This window comes from Podarcis bocagei, assembly GCF_964188305.1.
Source record: "Podarcis bocagei genome assembly, chromosome: 7".
Classification (NCBI taxonomy): Eukaryota; Metazoa; Chordata; class Lepidosauria; order Squamata; family Lacertidae; genus Podarcis; species Podarcis bocagei.
Genome location: NC_138132.1, coordinates 88,598,179 through 88,618,215, shown reverse-complemented (window position 1 = coordinate 88,618,215; position 20,037 = coordinate 88,598,179). Strand labels below are relative to the sequence as shown.

The following is a 20,037-nucleotide window of genomic DNA, read 5'->3' as shown; positions in this document are numbered from 1 at the left end:
GGCCCAACAGCACAGAGTTATATTCTAAAACACAACACACCTTAAAGCTAGAGAGTGTATTGGGGTGCTGGGCTGCAGTTGAACATTCTGTCATAAAGGAATGCGGGTGGTACTGTGGGTTAAACCACAGAGCCTAGGACTTGCCGATCACAAGGTTGGCAGTTCGAATCCCCGTGATGGGGTGAGCTCCCGTTGCTCCGTCCCTGCTCCTGCCAACCCAGCAGTTCGAAAGCACGTCAAAGTGCAAGTAGATAAATAGGTACCACTCGGGCGGGAAGGTAAATGGCATTTCCATGCGCTGCTCTGGTTTGCCAGAAGGGGCTTAATCATGCTGGCCACATGACCCGGAAGCTGTACGCCGGCTCCCACGCCCAATAAAGTGAGAAGAGCGCCGCAACCCCAGAGTCGGTCACGACTGGACCTAATGGTCAGGGGTCCCTTTACCTTACCAAAGCGGCTGTGCAGAGAAAACGCACAGACCATGCACAGCTGAAAAGGGGCAGGGGCATCTTTTGATAAGACATGCGTAACATCAAGACCTCCATGGGAAGACATAGATGCTCCCTGTTGAATAAGAATTTGGTGCTCCACAACTCTGGAAATTGCCTTTGTCCCATGGTCCATGCGCACAGGACTCCCCCTCTCAAGTTTTGTCATGGAGCCCTGCCCGGTAACAGATTCCTGCTCTAATATTTCCTTAACACTGTTGTATAATCATCCTAGGGAAGAGGAGACTAAATGAGGTTGCTTAGAGAGGGAGGAGCTCTAGATCTAAGCCCCTGACCCTCCATTTATTCTGTTTACTTATTTCACGTAATCTATACACTGCTTGACTGTAAAAGCAAACAGACCTCAATAAAATTATCAATAAGAAAAACCAACAATAATTTAAAACTTTGAAAAGGTAAAAACAAAAATAGACCAAGTACAGATTAAAACTCGCATCGACTTTCTGGACAGGCTTGTCTAAACAAAAACGTTTTTAGCAGACACCTGCCTGACTTCTATAGGCAGAGAGTTTTGAAGTGTAGGTGCTGCCACACTTAAAGATAAAGTTAGTTCTCCTGTTGACATCTGTATCAGGAGTGCAATGCCACAGGCAGAGCCGCTGCTGGCTGACTTAACTTTTTAGAAGGGAGCAGCTGAGACATTTGGTTGTTGGAATCTCTCTTCAAAAACCACATTGAAGACTGTGTCTGCAAAACTTTCTGCATCTATCTACTTGTAACTCCAAGAGCCACGCTTGTGTAGATTCCAGACTGCTGCTGCTTTCTCTAGTTTGTAGCTTGCTCTTCCTTTTTGTTTGCTTGTGAACGCCTTTTTCATTTTATTTATTGAAAAGCTAACTTTTAATTCCCTTTAATTCTCTTGCTCAATACTGAATTGCTATCTCTCACACTTTCAGGTGGGCATTCTAGAAACAGCAGTGGAAGCTCTGAATCCAGTCTTCCCAACCTAGCCAGGTCTCTTCTGCTAGTGGATCAGCTCATAGACCTGTAGCAGCCACTCAGTAACCAAGGCGGTTTCTGTAACGTACCTTAAATCCAATGTGGTTTTTTTGTTTTGTTTTGTTTTTGTTTTCCCAACGGAGCTAAATCTTTAGTTGTCAGGTGATTTTGTGTTCCTGTTGTTGTTTTGTTTAAAAATAACCCTGCAGATGGAAGGAGCCCACACCCTGAACCCCCAAATCATGGCCCCTCTCTTGGGACTCCCCTGCCCTCCGTCTCAGCACGTCCTTGATGCAACTTGCTACCTTGTGCACTTCTCTCTACTAGCCTATCTCTAAAGGGAGCACCGCTGTTTATTAACCTCTTTGCTATGATTTCACCTCCCCACCAGCTCCACTGGAACCATAACTGTACATGAATTACGTGTAACCTGTGTATGATCCTTACTAGAAATGCATACAACTAATACATCGGGGGGCCCCATCCCGCCTTAGTCTAGAGAATGCTAACCAAATGGTATGTCAACTTCTTTTCGTAATCTAAAACCAAGAAGGAGAAGGACCGTGAAAATAAGTCCCCATTGCCCCTCTCTGATGTGCAAGGGGGCAGGGGCTCTCTTAGGAAGGCTTTGGGGCTGGACTGTGTGCACTGCCTTCTCCTCCTCCACAGCTAAAACTGTGCTTGAGATCTGCTGAGTAGATACATTTCCAGCTTGGAAAGTGGACCTTTTGCTCCCTAACCAGCATTCTGCAGTGTGCTTAGGAATGGGCTGTGCTTAATAAAATTAGATTTAAAAAGCAACAACACCCAAGCTATGGAAATTATCCATCGCAAAATAGTTAAACGTAAAACATCATAATGTCTAAAAAGCATGGCTAAGGTTTTTTTTTTTTTCCCCTGTTGGATGAATCCTCAGTTGAAGAGGGCATTTGTAGCAGCGGATGTGTACTCTGGTGGAGGGCTTGGCCTGTAGAGGAATTCTGTAAAATTAATGTACAGGTCAGACATTCCTGCGGGTGAGGTTGTTTTTGGTTTTTTCCTTTTGGCTGTCTCCCTATGTTGCAACTAGGTATAGTGTTAACACAGTACTATGGAGCCATTCCCCCCCCTCCCAGTAGGCAAAGGACTGTCATCTTTATTTAGATCCTTCAGTCTTTGTAGAGCTCGCATGCACACCTTGTCAGCCAGTTGAGAGTAAGTGCTTTCCAGCTTAGGTGTACCTGAATGGGTTTTACCTTTTATTTCCACCTTGATATGCTCAGTTTCGTCAAACTGGATAGAGTAAACTTGTTTTCATCGGCTTCTGATCTTCAAGTCCAAAGTTAACTTGCCACTCTGAAGATGTTCTTCTGAACGGAAGGACCTACCCTGACTCCATAGTGGAATAATTATTAGCTTAATGCTAACTCTGTGTATGTGTATGTAGCTGTATTGGTAAAAAGTGCAGTTTTCCCACGTGTGAAAGTATGAATGACTAAATTTATAGATGTATCAGCCTCTCCTACATGAAGGAAAGACACTTTGATGACGTCCCTGAGTATTCCCCCTTCCAGCTTCCCCACCCCACCCCATCTAAATCTCCCCCTCAGAAATTAGCTTAACAAATTCTGTAAATAGGATTTAATCGTCATGTCCGTTCTCTCTGAATCTTTCTAAGATCTACATGCACACTTCATGATAAAAAGTATTGCTTATGTGTGATGTGTCCATTTCCGTGTTTCTGCTGCACTTTCCTGATGATTTACATGACAGAACTATGGAAATTATCTTAGTAAAATTGTTGATAGATCTTTATATTTTTTTGGGAGGGGGGTGGGGTTGTTTTGACTTCTGAATCCCGAAGCACAGGCGACCGGGTCTGGATTATGTGGACAAAGCTTTAGATAGAACGTTATTGTATAGTCAGATACTGAAAAATATATGGGAAAAAAGAATGGATTTTTTTAAACAAAGTAACCACCTGCTGTGTATAAGAAACCAAAAAAAGAACATTTCTGTGAATTAAAGTACTTTTAAAAAAGAATGTTTAACATTTTAAGTCTACTTGAACTTGTTGAAGAGTTCTGGACACAGAATAATGGAAGTACCTGGTTGCTTGAGGACAGTGCTGTGAGCAAAACAACTGTGAGTGTTGGGACCTTTTAAATTTTTGTTTTGTTTTGTTTTTCCAAAAATGAATCATGCATCTGGATTGGCAAATCTAACATGGTGGAAATAATTTATCCTGTACTAAGGTTTATGAATTGACCAAAAGTCATTGAAATGACGTGTAGCAGATTCTTTAATAAACAGCGCAAGACTGAAATTCTGGGAATGATTATTAGCCTGTTGCAATATAATGCAGGAGGTTGAAGTTCCTTTTTTCAAAAGGGTGATCAAGTATAGGGTGTGTGGGTGTGTTGCAAGGCTGCCGTTAGGCAGAATCAGACAGTCTGCAGCCCATTTTGGAATACCAGTAAAAAAGGCAGGGAACAAATATTTTGATTATGATCATGTGAGGCATCACCTGGATTTTCTGCCTCCAGGACCAAAATGTCTTTGACTGCTGAAATGTAATGTCTGGGGGAATGACTTGATTTCTCATATCCTTAAAGACGAGGATAAAGGTGTGTCTTCTACTCATGCCATGAGCCCCAATCTCTGTCCCTGTGTCTTTACTGGGGGAACTATTTTTTCCCAATGAGTTGCTTAAGCAGCTGCAATTGATGCAGACCAGCAGCTGGGAAATGCCATGGTCTAGGTTGACAACCTTAGTTGTGATAGACCTAGGGTGGCCAACACCCGATGCCCTCCAGATGTTGTTGGCCTCAAGCTCCCATGGCGAATGAACAGGGTTGATGGAATCTGTAGTTCAACAACATCTGGAAAGCACTCCATTGACTTCCCCAGTGGTCTGCTGGAAATTCACTGGGGAGAAATTCAGCACCAGAAGTGGCATCTCTGTTGTTGAATTTCTTGCTGTCTGAGCTAGTTATTTAATATTTCTGATGTGTGTGTGTGTATGCTTTTGTTTTGTAAATTGTGTGGGCTGACTTCTGTCTCGCACACTAACAACAACAGCAACAACGAAATGGGCGGCACCCCACTGGGTGTATTTTAAATTTGCAAAGTAGGAGTGCATACAATTCCTGTATTGTGGGGTGTGGGCTCGATGACCCTTTGGGTCCCTTCCAACTCTACAATTCTGTGTTTCTATGCTCAGCATCTCTTCACAATCAAAGCATTATTTTGAAGCTGTGCCAATGAACTGCTTATTCAGAACCACTTCAAGCAGGATCAGGCCAACTCAGCATTCTCAGAAAGAATCTCAGCAAGTAGTTGGCTTCCCTGATATTGCTTGGATCACCCCTGACCTTTGGCCTTGCTCCCTGGGGTTGGTAGTCATTGTGGTGCATCAAGATCTAGTTAGCGACACCTGTTCTAGGTAGCCCAGTGAACTGCAGTCTACCTTCAGGTTGCCCCTGAAGAAATGTTTCACTGCAAGTAGTGCCAAGCTCAGCCTGGCATGGACTGTGTTTGGCTAGTGTTTGCCCTGCTCTCTTAGATGATAATTGGCAGTAGACAATGTAGTTCAAAGTTCAAAGTAAATTCTGTAGCCCATTGATCATAACACAGCACTGTGATGCTGATCCATGTCCTGCGACAGCCTTCATCAAGCTGATGCACTCCAGCAGATGTTCTGGACTACAGCACCTCCCAACCCCAGACAGCATAGCCATATAATTTCTAAACACCACTGATAAATTCTGAATTTAATCACCTGAAATAAATAAGTACAAAATGAACCTAGGGCTATTTGTGATATGTAGCCCAAGTCATCTAGCAGGCAGCAGTTTAGCAAAGGTTGCAGTGAACCGTGTTCTGGCACAACTGCAATCTCTGAAAGAAGGAGGGAGCTAGTGTGAAGCTGCAAAACTTTTCTGGAAGGAGGAGCTGCTCTTATCTTGTTAAAGGGCCTGTTGCTTTTCTGACATGAGTGGAAAGCTGCGCTTGAGCGAGCAGAAACTGCTGCCTGCCCTCTGCAACAAACTGCCATGTAAGAAAATTGAAGAAAAAGCACTCATCCTGATGGGGAACCCACAAGCCATATAGCACCTCTTTCCTATGGCTCTGCCTTCCTCTTTACTCTGGTGATGATGCTTTCATCTGCAACCAGATTAGAATATCACTCTTTAGGCTTTTGAAAACACAAGTGGAAACTGATACCCAGTAGCCATTAACTTGGTGATGGAGACGGAGGTTCAAGCCGACCTTTGTATGGAAAATGCCCAAAGTAATTTGGTGGTTTGTTTGCGTTTAATTGTGCTCCAAATATGCACCAGTATATTTGGTGCTGTATGGAAAGCAAATGGAAGCATTCCCTGCCCAGAGGAGCATTCAGGATTAGCCAGAAAGGTGGGATTCACCCTGATATCACAGTTGCCATCTTAATGGCAGGCAGTTCTGTGGAAGTGAGAGTACAATGATCCAGAAAAACTTTGTTTATGGAAGAAGAATTTTGAGGGAAGGGACCTCAAGGAGAGGCAGGTTTCCTGATGGGTGAAGAAGGTAAAATTTGATACCAAGCACCAAAACCCAGTTTACAAGAGAATTTCAGATAGCTGTGCAAAACCCAGCCAGATGACAGCCATGCCCCCCAACCGGATTCCCCTCCAGATGTTTTGAACTACGGCTCCCATAACCCCCAGCAACACACAGCCATGCTGGCTGGGACTGTAAGTTGCTGCTGCTGTTTATTGGTCTCTCGCTTCCAAAAAATGAAACACTAAGCGACTTACAAAAATGTACATTAAGAATGAGTATAAACACAAGAATAAAACAGCTTAAAATACAGAAATTATATATATAGATCCAGCTCCACACCACCCTGCTAAAATTAAAGAACCAAAGGCCTGGGTGAATTAAAAGGTTTTTGCCTGGTGTCTATAAGAGAGCTAGTGATGGCAGCAAGCATGCCTCCCTGGGGAGAGCAGTCCCTAAACGGGGGGCCACTACTGAAAAGGCCCCTTCTTGTGTTGCCACCCTTCACACCTCCCTCAGAGGGGGCACCTCAAATGAAGAACGTAGAGTCTAGGTTTGTTCAATTGGGTGGTGAGGGGCAGTTCTTGAGGGTACTGGGGTTTGTAGTCAGAAACATCTGGAGAGTACCAGGTTGGGGACGACTGGAGAAGACGGTGCAGGGAAAAGATAGGCCAATGATCTAACCCAGTAGAAGGCAGCTTTATATTTATCCCTGAGCCCTTCTAACAGCGAAGGTTGTATCCAAAGAAGAAGATACTCACTTGTACCTTTTCAGGTCTCCCAGGCCCAGTTCCTGAACTCTTACAGAATCTACCGTTTTGATTTATTTAAATAAGTGGTTTACAAAAATGAAATTATCAATAATAAAACTAACAGCAGTAATTTAAACTTTTGAAAAGTTTGAATAACAACAGACTGAAAACAGATTGAAACTCGCACCAGCTTTCTAAACATCTGGGTAGCCTTGTCTAAACAAGGAGGCTTTTTTGCAGGTGCCCCAAAAGTGCAATGATGGTGCTTGATATTGAGGCAGAGGGCTCCAATGTGTAGGTGTGGCCCCACCATCACACAAAGACCCAATTCTGTCTATGTTCCTGTAATTGTGGAGTGCCACAGTTTCCCTACTTACGCTGCTTTGTTGTCTCAAAAAGAGGAGGTGGGAAGCATGTTTATGAAAAGAGAAGTTGTCACTACAAAGGAGGACACCACTTGGTCCAAGATGTGAGCGCATGAGTGCTTTCTTTGATGTCCTTGCGGCCTGAGGACACAGCCCCCACACCATCCTCATCAGATTAGTCCCCTGCAATATCGCTATCTCCACAGCCTTGCAGAAGACTGCACAGTAAGGTGTGGCCTTTAAACCAGAGAGGTAGAGCCCTCCTGTGTGTCCCTCCAGGTCTTGTCGACCTATGGAAAGGTTCAGTTCACTGTAGGCGCCTTTGCAGAGACAACATTGCCCTGCTGCAGCTGCCTTAGGAGGAGAATGGTTCAGTGGAGCTGTCCATTGTACTGGCCTCCGGTTTGACTTGACCTGACCTGCTTTGCCTTTGCCAGACACTGCCTGCTTCCTCTGTGAGTCTCAAGCTCCTACAGTGTAGGTGGGAGGAGGGCTGTAGTTCAGCAGCTGAACACCTGTTTTTCTTGCAGAAGGTTCCAGAGTCACTCCCTGGCATCGGCATGTAGTGGTTGGGAATACTGAGTGGATGGACTGATTGTCTGACAGTTCCCTAGGTTACAAAATATGCAGGCTTAGAACAGGGGGAAGCAACACCAGTTTAAGCTCTGCCATCCTGAGAGAGTGACTACAAAAAATACCCCAATATTCTTAGCCTTTCAGAGCCCAAAGCCCAGGCTTCCTCAACCTCGGCCCTCCAGATGTTTCTGGCCTACAACTCCCATGATCCCTAGCTAGCAGGACCAGTGGTCAGGGATGATGGGAATTGTAGTCTCAAAACATCTGGAGGGCCAAGGTTGTGGAAGCCTGCCTAAGCCCATCTCATTCCCAAACTGGACTTTTTTTTGTCTCTCTGTCTCCAAATCTGCTTTTATTCTATTAGCACGCACACAGATTTTGTTTATATCTTGTTATAGCAAACCACCTTCACCCACAGTCGGATTAGTTTCTCCTGTTCAGAACAGTCAAGGAAAATCCAGCTGTTTCTTGACTAGTGAGTGAATACCCACTGACCATTCTGAGTCATTAGTCAATAATTTGCTTGGTCATAGATATGGCTAGGCCACCATCCTTAACCAATGCATTTGGGTTATGTAATTGAGTGTTTGGAATTTAAAACAAGTGTAAGATTCTCTACACTGCTGGAAGTGTGTGCCCCCCTTTATTGTAGTGAATCCTTTTTGTGTTATTTAATGAAGGTAGCATCACTTTGCCTGTATGAGAAGGAATCACAGTTTTTTGTTCTGTGTTAATATTCAATTTAGTGTACTCTAATAATAGGATCTAGTAATTACAGCAGGGGTGGGGCCCTCAAAGCCCTTCGACCTGGCCCTTGGGACTGGACCAGGCCCCCTCTTCTTCAGCCCTCCTTTGCGCTGTTGCCTGGCTCAAACACAGGGGTATTACGCCTCTTGCTTGCCTGGATGGCGGGTTGTGAGTGTGCAGAAACCTCTGTGCATGTGTGTGTACCTTGTTGCACAAAGTAAAGAGGCACTTCTGTTTCCCTTCCCATTCTTGTTTATGTCTCTCCACACCCACCCACCCCAGAAAACTGCCCACAAGGCAACACAGGCCTTGGGCTGAAAATGGTTCTGTGCCTCTGAATTACAGGACGGACTCAGACATGTTGTTATTGTTTTGATTATCTTACAATTAACTGGACAGTGCTCTTTATTCTCCCATGGACTATAGGCAGATGTGTAGGAGGTTTTATGTTGTTACTGAGCTATGCAAACTAGATTGGATGAAGACCATGGGGAATCCGTTCCTCAGAATGCATTGTGTTCCTGCACAGTTCCCATTAAGTCCCATGAACTTGTGTGGGAGGCATTTGCAGGGAATTTAGAAAGCCTTGGCCCATCACATAATTAGTCAGCCTTTCTGCCAAGGAACACAAAGCAGCGTGAACCTGGGTTCCCCGGCAATGAGGTTCATAATATGCAATTTTGCAAGATGTTCCGCATCCTCACTGGGTTTCTCCTTCTGGTTTCAAAGTCTCAAGAGGCAGCTGACTAGTTGCAGGGCTGCCATTGTTGGTTTGAAACCTACCCAGGTCTCTGAAGTGCAGTAAAGCAAAATCCTTTCTGCAATTGCTGAAGAAGAAGAAAATGTATTGCCAAGTTCTTCAAATGCCTGATCCCAGCACTGAGCAGGTCGCCATTCCAATTTGTATGGTGAAGATTTCTCTCCCTGGTCCTCATAGTATGGTTGCTGTATGTGCAGGAGGCCTAGGTATCCTGTAGACCCATTTGTGCACTCTCTTCTTTTTGAACTGCATTTTGTGTTTGTTTAATCCTTCTGCCATTGCGTAGTTGAAAAACAATATATTATGGCTATATGCAAGTACATATATCATTGCAGAGTCTAATTGTATAGAATAGATGAAATGCAATTGTGTAAGTACTGAACTGAACCAAAATGGGGCCTATAGGGCATCCTCTGCCAAGCATGCAGGAGAGCTGTATGGCACAGGGGTGGGTGGTGAGGGAAAGTAGCCTTGGCCCAAGGTGTTTTCCCTTCTGCAATAAAGGGTAAGAAGGACTGAGCTAACATATGTCAAGCAACTGATAATGATCTTAAAGCACTATATAAATGCCAATGTTATTATTTTTTTAATGAGGCTGGTGAAAATGTAGTTTGATTTTTGTTTTAGAGCTCCTTGCTCTGGAATGAGAGAGAGAGAGAACCCAGACATATTTCTCTTCCCACCCCACTCACTCACACTCCTTTTATAGTTTTAAGTGACTTTCCTAGTTAGCACATCCACTAGGCTTGGAAGCAGTGCCTGCTGCTCACCTGGAGCACCTGTGCATTTCTTTCTAGTGGAATTAGTGAACCTTAAAGTCAAAGGAAGCCTGCCGCTTGCTGCCTTGAATCCAAACGCAGCAAGACAGGCTGGCTTTATTTGTATCCCGGCAAATATGACAAGCTAGTATTTAATGCAGAGACACACACAGCCCCTCCAAAAGAGAGAATATTTTAAAGGGCCTGTTCTTGCTTTTTACATTCAAATGGCGCCCTTAGTTCTTAGCTGGACCTGCATTTCAATTGGTTATAGCCAGAGCAACTGATGATGATATTGCAGCCAGCTGAAGCCATGACCCAATCCACTGTTTCTCATATGCTCTCTTCTTCCTTTCCCGTTTAGCTTTTTTTGTGGTGGGGACAGTTGCAAAGCTCATAGCTTTCTTTTGGGGAGGGGGGGGGGGTACCTGCACCTCTTGGGAAAAAATGCATATTACAAACCCAACGTTCAGAGTGGTTGTGCTTCAGATTGGGGTTTTTTTCTTAGGGTGCTTTTTCGTTACTGCAGTGGGAATGATTTAAAATATAAAAGAGGGAGTCCTGCTAACGGAACGCTGCATATTGGCTTCAATAGGCTTTCTGTACAGCATGTTACATTGCCTCCCATTTCTTGCCTACAGTGGCCATGCACTTACAGTGTAATGTATCAAAGCTGATGGTCTCTCAATAAACAATCATTTTGATGCTTATCTTTGAAGTACTGTCTTTGATTATTGAGGGGGGGGGAACTAGCTCCAGTGTCCTCAAAAGCAGGTGACCTCCATTGGAATTCCCCCCCTCCAAAGCATGAACTACTTTCTCCCTCTTTTTTTAATTAAAAAAAACCAAAACAGCAGCACGACAAGGACAACCCTAGTCCATCTAAGTTAGGCTTGCAAAGCAAGAATTAATGCTCCAGGATCTCTTCAAACTGGAGGCATTGTCCACCTGTGCTCAGTGGTCTTGAGGACACAGCCTTGCTTAAGGATGTGTGAAGGGCCTGGCTAGATAAGAACAGGGTCTGCTAGTCCAGAATCCCCAAAACTGGCAGAGCATAGCTTGTGTCCCCAGGTGGGCTGTGATCTGCGCTTTGCCCTATAGACCACACAGGATTTGGTCCCTGTCTCCCCGCCCTTCTAAAAGGGAGTGAGGCCCAAAATCCTGTTCCGTTATTTTAAAATGGATGATAGCAAATGTGAATGCTTTGGGGATTTGGTTCTCAACAGTTTAGTTTTCATGTGCCTTTTTCCTGTCCTCTTGCTAACATGAGTCCTATGCCATGATAACCTGCTACTATTTCTTGGAAGGTAAGCTATCTTGTGTTCTGATGACTGTTTGTGTGATCCATCTGGCCTGGGAAAATAAATTTCCCCTCCATTCTTCTGCTTAACCAGGCATTAAGCTTCTAGTAGTTAATATGGCTTTGGACTGGATTGAGCCAACATTGCAGTGGTTCATGCCCCATTCCAGCCTTCCCCAGCCAGATGTTTTGGACCACAACCCCCATCAGCCATCATGCAGCCATGTTGGCTGTGGAGCTGATAGGAAATGAACATCTGGAGGGTAGCAGGTTCAAGAAGGCTGCCATAATCTTTGCATCTACCGAGCTAGGATGCCACCACCTGTGATTAGCAGCCATTGCTCTTTGAGCAAGTGGGCAAGCAGAAAACCCCAGGCTGGTTTATCCCCCTTCACCAGCAAAAGATTAGCAGAGAATTTGAGTAGCTGGAGAACTGGCCTCTCAGGAGTCTCTTCATGTCCTGGAATCCACTAGGATTGGTGGCCATTCTTTAGGGTGGCTCGCAAAATTCAGAATCCAAAACACTGTCCTGAGACACTGGAACATCCCTGCTAAAAACTAAAACTCAGACGGGAAAAACACCTCAGATTGGATTCATTCCAAGGCAGCAAATACAAATGTTTTATTTTGTTCATATGGTTTGGATTCCCACCTCCCCACTACCACGCTCAGCAACAACAATTTGTTGCTGCATGATGTGGGAGAGAACCAGTGGGGATTGTTGGCCATGGGGGGGGGGGCAACAGGCAGGGAGACAAGGTGCTGAAAACTCTCTCGCCAGCTAATTGTGCACCCTCTTCAACCCCACACTTAGTTTCTCAACACTTAGCAGAATCTGACCACACTATTCTAGTTCCTTCACGCAGCCCTGCCACCTTGTCTTCCTTGTTTCAAATTAAAAAACACAAAACCAAAAGCGATGGTTGTGTGCTAGTGACCCTCAGCTGTGCAGATTTCTGTGGCTGCCATCCCACTCGCCTCCTACTCCAGTCAAATCCCGAGGTTTGAATGTCTGTGTATTTATAACATCCTCCATCTTTTTCCAACACACATTTTTGTGGAGTCCTGAAATGTGAGAGGACATAGAGTCGTGTTCCAGTCTATGTGCTGTAATTTACCCGGCTTCATCTTTGCATATATTTATTTATTATTTTAAATGTATATCTCCCTCCCTCCATTCCCCACCCCCACATTTGTGCTGCTGATTTTGGATCAACATCATAACACATCTGTGCCTTAGTTCTGCCAAGAGAATCTTAAGATCGGCAGGTTAACTCTCTTGTTTTATGCGTTGTAGGTCTGCAGGGGGAGCCAACCATCTATTTTGTGGTCAGCACTGAGCACGGTCCTGGAGTGTCTGCTGTTGGCTGCTTCCCGGTGAAGAAACGGCAGCCTGAGATGCTGGATGGAAGATCACGGAGCGCGGAACACGGAGAAGAATCGGAGTACTTGTCGAGGGATGGTCCTTCCAGCAACAGCTCTTTCCACAGCAGTGAAGGGGAAGGGACGGACCACGAGGGGGACATCTTGGACTGCAGCGGGTCCAGGCCTCTGCTGATGGATTCCGAAGAGGAAGAGGAAGCTTATAAACTGAACCCTCAGCATCTGGGTAGCATTCCCCAAGAAGACCTTAATCTGCAAGTTCCCCAGAGCATGGGGGTGCAGCTTGATGCTTTCCAACAACTCCCCGGAACAACTTCGGACGAGAGAGATGTCTTTGCCACAGCTCCATTCCGAAGCTCCATGACTCTTCACGACGACCTGGACATCTTCGCCAAAGCGCCCTTCGTCTCCAAGGGCCACGGGCTGGCGAAGCAGCAGGACGAGGGCGACGTCTTCCTCCGGGCTCCCTTTACGAAAAAGAAGAGCCAGGAAGAGTTTATGCCGCACAGCGGGGCAAAGGAATCTCCTGTCCCTGCGGGCTTCTTGGGCTCTGCTGGAGCTCCCCAGTACACCTTTAACGCTTCCTTCCAGAACCTAGATACAGGGCTTCATGGTTCTCCTCTCTCGCAAGGTCAGTATTCTGTGGCCTCGCTGCCCCAGCCATCCAGTGCTCTCCCTCATTCTGCCAGAGCAAGCGAAGGCCCCGATCCTCCCAAAGATGCGTCTCAAGAGCTGGGCAGCACCCCCAGCAACACGCTCCAAGCGCACACACTCCCCCAAGACGTCCTCTTGGGTTTGAAGGCCAGCCAGCCTTTCCGTCCACAGTCATTGGCAAAGTATTCCCGTCACTACAGCCCAGAAGGGGACCAGGGCGTCAGCGCCCAGCCCATCGCAGCTTACAAAGTGGTGTCTCAGACCAACAAGCAAGCCATAGCGGGGTCCGTTCCTATTGCCTCTCTTTCTTCCAGGACTAAAGAGCTGCCCAGCTCTGACCCATTCTCGTCAGCCCCCTTTCCTTCTAAACTGGGAAAGCAGAAACCCTAAATGGTTTCCATTGTGACAGAAGGAGGAGGCAAGGCTTTGAATGCGTTATCAAGAGCCTACAAGCCCTTTGGGCAAAATTCACTCCGTACGTACCTAGAATGTCGAAACTACAGTTGCTGTGATACTCACCTGAATCATATGAAGCTGGTTTCAGGCTGTGAACGACTTCCAGGCTGTAAGGTTTATCACTTGCTTTTTAGATGCTCTTTCCCATCCCCACACTCCAAGTTTCCTCCAAGCCGGTCTTTTGTTTTTGTTTGGTTTTGGGTAATTATTTAAGCCAGGGAACACATGGGACAGAACTGATTACCTCTTGATAGTAGCACCCACTAAGGATTACGGAACATATCAACAGCACACCAGGAATGTTTCAGAAATGCTAGCCAGGTGGGACATTATTTAATTTTTCTAAGCAAGAGAGAAGGATAAGCACACTTTTATTTTAGTTGCTACTAATGAATCTTCCCTTAAAACCTGTAACTGTCAGTTTGTAACAGAAGTCTTGTTCTGCAATGTGTGTTTAAGGCCTCCCCACAAAAGGCAATTAATGTCTGGGTGTCTTAAACCCTAGTGGTTCTAAGCGACAGTGACTCCGTTCTGACCATTGTGGACAAAGTTATACCCTCTGTGGAAATGGTAAGTGAAATGCCGAAAGCGTGGGAAACGGAGTTGGCTTTTGCATGTTCCCAAAGGGAGGGCTTGACTTTCCCACCTGCCATGCCTAGCTTGCAAAGCCAGTTTTCTGTCAGTGAAACAGATCTAAACCCAGATGCCACCCCTGAGGAGCATCCCCCGAGCTCCTCTTCTGTGCATAGAGAGGAAAGCAGCTCCCTAGTCTGGCCCTCAGCACTCCCACATACAGCATGCGCTCCCTTTTCAGAGGTTGCACCAATTGTGCTCCCACGTTGTGGATGGGCCCCATGGGTTTGCTGACAATGAGGGTGGGGCAGCCACCTCCCATGCACTTTCTATAAACTGGGGGCAGGAATGACAATGAGTGAGCAGGACTCCAGCGCATTGATGGGTTGGCTTCTAAACACACATGAGCTAACCAACAAGAACTTCTAGTGCAGTTACTTTTCTGGCGCATCTGGAGCTGACAGCGCTCAAACATCCCTTACTTTGTTTTCTGTCTCTTGGGGGGTGGAGCGCAATGCTTTGAATCTCCAGCAGGTTTGAAAATAAAGAAGGGATGTTGTGACAAAGATGGCCGTAGAATGGTGTGGAAAGTGTTAATGTTAATTCTGCTGACCTCAGTGACGCTGTGACAGTTCTTGATGGCTTAAAATCTGATTCTACATCAAGGTCCAACGATTGAATGGTAACTTTTGCGAGTCTTCACTACCTGCTGTTTTATGAAGGACAATCTTGTGGTTTTTAACAGACAATCCAAGAAGCTGATGCATCACTTGTGAGAGAAATCCTTGCGAACTATTGAAATGTAATGGCAAGTTGACTTAACGGTAGTCAATTTTGTTGAATTGTGCCTTTTATGGAAAGGTGTCCTCACAACCTGTGGTCAGACCCAGACGTTCAGAAATACCCTGCCAGCTCTTTTACCTCACATTCTTACAAAGGAATCTTTAAGTGCCCCCTGCCTGAAAGGGCCTTGTCTGCCAGTTGTCAGAGGCAGCCCTGCCCTAAAGTCAAGTGATGACAATTTGGAGGTGGTTTTAAGGGTCCAGCATGAAAGATGGATCTGGCCCAGGGGACACAATTCACCGGGCAGTTCTTCATGGCAACCTTTCCATTGAAATGCATGGGGACCCTCTTGTACAGCTTCCATCGCTTTGAATGGGGCTGGCACAGGAGAGCTTTCCGGCAGATGGTGCTCTGTGTCCATTGGAGAAGAGGGTGGCCTTTGAATTTCCTGTCTCAGGCACCTAAATATATTGGACAAATCCCAGCTACGAATCATGAGCATGGCTAGCTGGCTGGTCTCCCCCACTCCAAAGATTTTATCCTCTGCTTATGTGTTAACTGTTTGGTTAGGAGGGGTGGGGTGGGGAACCTTAGCTGCTCTTGAGGGGACTGTATTTTATGGTTAAGGACCTGCTTGAACGTCCTCAGACTCCAAAAGGGTCCTTAATGACCCAAGATCTTTCCTATTCTTTTGGTACTTTCAAATGAATTCTATAGCACTTTGTTACTCCAAATGGGGACGTTTGGTAGGGTGGTGGCTTGAGGCAGGCTTTGCTGAAGCATTTTTAAAAGTTCAGGAGACAGATGTGAAGGCCTTAACTGTTTTTTGACATGCAACTTGTGAATCTGTTTCCTTGCTCCTTACTGCCAGCTGGGAGTCCTTGCACCTTTGAGGACGTTCCAGTCTGATAATGATCACGAAAAGGTTCTTTCAGTCAAGAGTCCAACTGCCTGGCAGAGGAAGCGATGTAGACTGTTAAAGCAGAAGATCTGCCCTAAAGGAATCACATGCTTGCTCAGCGCTTCACAAGAGCAGCGTGCTCCTGCATCTTGAATACATTCACTTGGACTATCCCAGCATCTTTAAGCTAGTTTGGATGCACCGCTGTCAATGTGCAAAAAGTCCTTCCTGCAAGTTTTCATGGCTCATCCATCTTGCTGTAGAGCCAGGACTCCGTTTACCAAAAAGCTTGGACTCTGGATACTCTTCTTGTGAACTCAAGCACTGCGTTTGCTGTGAGTCCTTGCTAATACGTCAATCTTCATGCTGCACCTACCTCTACTCTTTAAGCAGATGCTGGCGTGCCCGTGTTTCTTTTTGTCTGATTGGTTTTTGACATCTTTTGCTGTAGTACTTGTGCAATTGATAATGGCTTGCAGGGAGAAGCAACGAGGAATTTGATGCTGCTTAAATACCCTGCAGTGAGGTGGGGGAAATGATTCTTGGAAAATGTGCTCACACAGACTTTGGTGCCTCCATTGTTCAAAACACAGGCGACCGAGCAAACATCATTTTGAGCTTGCCTTTTTAAACAAACAAACAAACAAACCTAGATGTTTGCTTATCTGCTGTGTCTTCGCAGGTTTTTCCCCAAATATATAAATCAAATCAAGAAGACACCTATAGGAAGCCATGCTCTGTTTCTCTGTGAAGTGTTCGCTAACCCATACATTGGAAGTTTAACTTATTTGTGTGTGTGTGTATTGGAGAAGAGAACTTAGGTGCTAGAATGAGAAAATTAAGAAATGCAGAAGATTTCATCCTTGCAGTGTTATAGATTCCAGTGTGAAATTCCAATATAGAGTGTAGCCTGTACTCTGTTGATGGGATCCGGCAGCTCAGCTTTGAAACTCTCCTTGATTCAGGGGGTTGCATATTCAGTAGGAATAAACAGAAGCTGAAGCTAATTAGATTGCTGTTGAAGTCAGTGGCATTTCCCGCCTCCATTTTGACCAATGACAAACAGTATTTCCAGTTCTAATTCTGCTCCTCCTGAAGGAAGTCAAGGCACTTGTTACAGTCAGTCCCGAAACTGCTGCCAGTATTAGTTGGGTGCTTTTAAACTGTTACAAAAACCCTACGTCACTCCACAAATAGTTTTTTAAGGAATGCATTTTGCTTAGTTGTTTCCCTATCCTTGTTGAACAAGACGGTACTTCAGCAGAGTTGTAGGTCATGGCCAAAGACCAAAGCACAGTTAGGCTCCAGTCCTCCTATGAAGCTCCATGGATGGAGTAGTTCCTCTCTTCTTCTCACCTATGTGAGAATGCACCTAATTCTCTGGAAAGTAAGGGGCACTTAGCCATTTAAAAACTAGCTTCCCCCTCATATGTGCTCACATTCCTAGTTGAGTCAACTTGAAATGTTGGGGTCACATTCCTGCTGACCATGTGGGTTTACTTCCCACCCTCATTTCTCCACCCCCAGTGCTTTGGATTACAAACCCCCCTCCCATGAACCCCAGCACCATATGGTCATGCTAGCTGGGACTGATGGAAGTTGTGGTGCAAAACATCTGGAGGTCAGAGAAAGCAGAGTTACGAGACTGTGACTTGCACGAAGGGGCTGGGTGATGATTCCTGGCCCCACCTGTTCTCGTGAGGTAGGGCACATCTTCCTGGCTCACCAAGTGTTGCACAACACACAAAGAGAGACCTCCAGCTGAAAGTTTGCCCTACAGCCCTGGCATAGCAAAAGCCTGGATGGTTTTCCCTCTCTGTTTTATAAGGTTGCTTAGTAGATTTAGACAATCTTAATAAACTGTTTAGTAGTAATCTGAGTGAAGCTTAATGACACTGTCATGAAGCCAGTGTTCGTCTGCAACACTGCAGAACTAAACAGCAATTGCATCTGGGTGATCATCTGCTTAGATGTGATGCCATATCACTTGATTCCAGCGGGGCTTACATAGGAGTTGCGCCTTCCAGTCAAATCAGTGCAGCTAGGAATGTGTTCCATGGGTCTTGGTCAGCGGATGTGGAGCCATTGAGCTCCACTTTTCCCTCATGCAAATCATCCGAGCACCTTTCAGGTGGTTCAGATAGTCACCTCATTAAAACCTCCCTAGTGTTGCCCTTCCAGTTCTGCACAAAGTTACTCCCTGTGTAGCTCTTGCTTCTCTGGTTAAGCTTTGAGTTGGGATCTGCTTCCTGGTGCTGTGGCAGCTTTGTCTGTGGGGTGGGTGGTGGGCGGGCCCTATTGTAGAGCAGAAAGTTTAATTTTCCTGTTCCATTCTGGGGTTGGACAGGATCCCCTTGGGATTTTATGTCTCAGGTGCCAGAAGGATTTCAGCCCAGTACAGTTTATCGCTAAAAGATTATAGCTTTCAATCCGAGAGGGGGGGCAATCTGGTTGTCTTTCTTCTCTCCTTTGTGGAACTGCTCCCAGTTTAAACCGGGTTCATGTTGGCTGGCTGAGGCAGAAAAGGGAGAGGCTAGCTCCCAAGAACACTGGTTTTCCTCCTGAGGGTCCCTTCTCCCTTTCCCACCTGTGCTCCACCACCATCCCTTCCCACCCCCCACCCCCATTACAGCTGGGTTTGTGGGTCGCTGCCTCATGTTTGGGATCAGCATTAAAGCCACAGGGCTGTGAGATCAACCACTCTGAAGGAACACACAGATTTCCATGGATTCAGCTCCCACCAAAGAACTCTCATGCTGGAAAGGTTTCCCCGCTTTCCTCCTTTCTTATGTTTGGTGGTTTTTAGATGTGTCTTGGGTGTAGTGACATTTCCTTCCATAAGTGTTTTTGACACAAGGGTACCTTGTGTGTCTCTGCTGTTGGAGCCATCCCTGCATCTGGACTTGGCCTGTCATGACGCTACAACGACTGCAGCTGATTAGAATGGCGGCCGTTTTGTTCTTTCCTGTCTCTGTGTGTACACTGGGAACATTTTCACCTTTGTAACACTAGTCAGCTGTGATAACAGAGAGCCAGTCTCCCAGTAGCTATTTCTTTCTTTCATTTTTTAAAAAAGGGATTATTTCTTGTAAAGGAAGGCCCAATGGTAATTGAATCAAAACACCTGGCCCCAGAGGTGAAATTGCAAACGAGAAGATGGAAATCCATATGCAGATAATAAAAGAGAATTGTGACTCATTCTAAAAGGCAGCTCTAATTGTCTTTACTGTCCTGGCAGCTTGAGGAGGTCCTTTGAGAGGGTCGCACCCTTCTTCTGCTGCTAATCTGGAATTGTCTCTGTGTGCAGTTATGAGTCATGAGACCAAGGCTTTGACTCCAAACTCCTCTTGATACAGTCAGAACTCAACAGTGTTGGATATACCTCTCTGATATGATAAACTGTTTGGAGGCTGGAGTATATATATATATATATTTTCCCACTCTGGTTGCATTAAGTCTTTTATGAAGAAATGTTAGCGCTGGGAACTTGTATGCTTTATTAAAAACTATCTGATTCAAACATCCTCATCTCGCTGTGTGCTTCTTCTTGCTCATAAGAGTCTTTCCGAAAGCTTAAATGCAAAGGATGTGTCCGTATAAACTTGTTGATTTTCTGCAAATGCGAAGGGGGACAAAACCAAGAGCTAACTCAAAAACTACCCACCATTTCCTTACAAATGTTTTCAGCCGGGCTGAAATTTCATCTCTCCCCAACGAAGTTTCAGTGCACCTTAAAAAATATTTGCCAGCAAGTTTACATTCCTCTTCCTTTCACTCACTGTCAGTTGCCTTCACTTGCTCTTAGTGATGGTACCATGTGGTCAAAGCTCATTGGGTGTGAGAACACCAGAAGAGCTGGCTGGATCAGGCCAGTGGTCCATCTATTCCAGCATCCCTTAAGCACAAGCACAAAAGCCCTCTCCCCTCCCGCGGTTTCCAGCAACTGGTATTGAGAAGCATAGCTATCCAGACATTTTGGCACCTGAAGCAGACTCCAAAACGGTGCCCTCCTCCCCACAAGGGAAGATCTACACCAGGAACAGAGCTGGGGTGGGGTAGG

The 20,037-nt window shown here is 45.6% G+C and overlaps 1 protein-coding gene across 9 annotated transcripts in view; it reads left to right on the top strand.

Moving 5' to 3' along the window:
• The window catches only part of AAK1 (AP2 associated kinase 1), a 120,802-nt gene extending 101,305 nt beyond the window's left edge, over window positions 1-19,497 (top strand). For 8 of the 9 annotated variants that reach the window (XM_081202933.1, XM_081202934.1, XM_081202935.1 and 5 more), the window contains one exon: window positions 12,525-19,497. In XM_081202933.1, coding sequence (XP_081059059.1) covers window positions 12,525-13,654 — 1,130 coding nt within the window. In that variant the 3' untranslated portion in view covers window positions 13,655-19,497. Of the gene's footprint in view, window positions 1-1,405; window positions 3,754-12,524 lie in introns of those variants that run through there. The other variant, XM_081202940.1, reaches the window with a different exon arrangement.
• The last annotated feature ends 540 nt before the right edge of the window (window positions 19,498-20,037 follow it).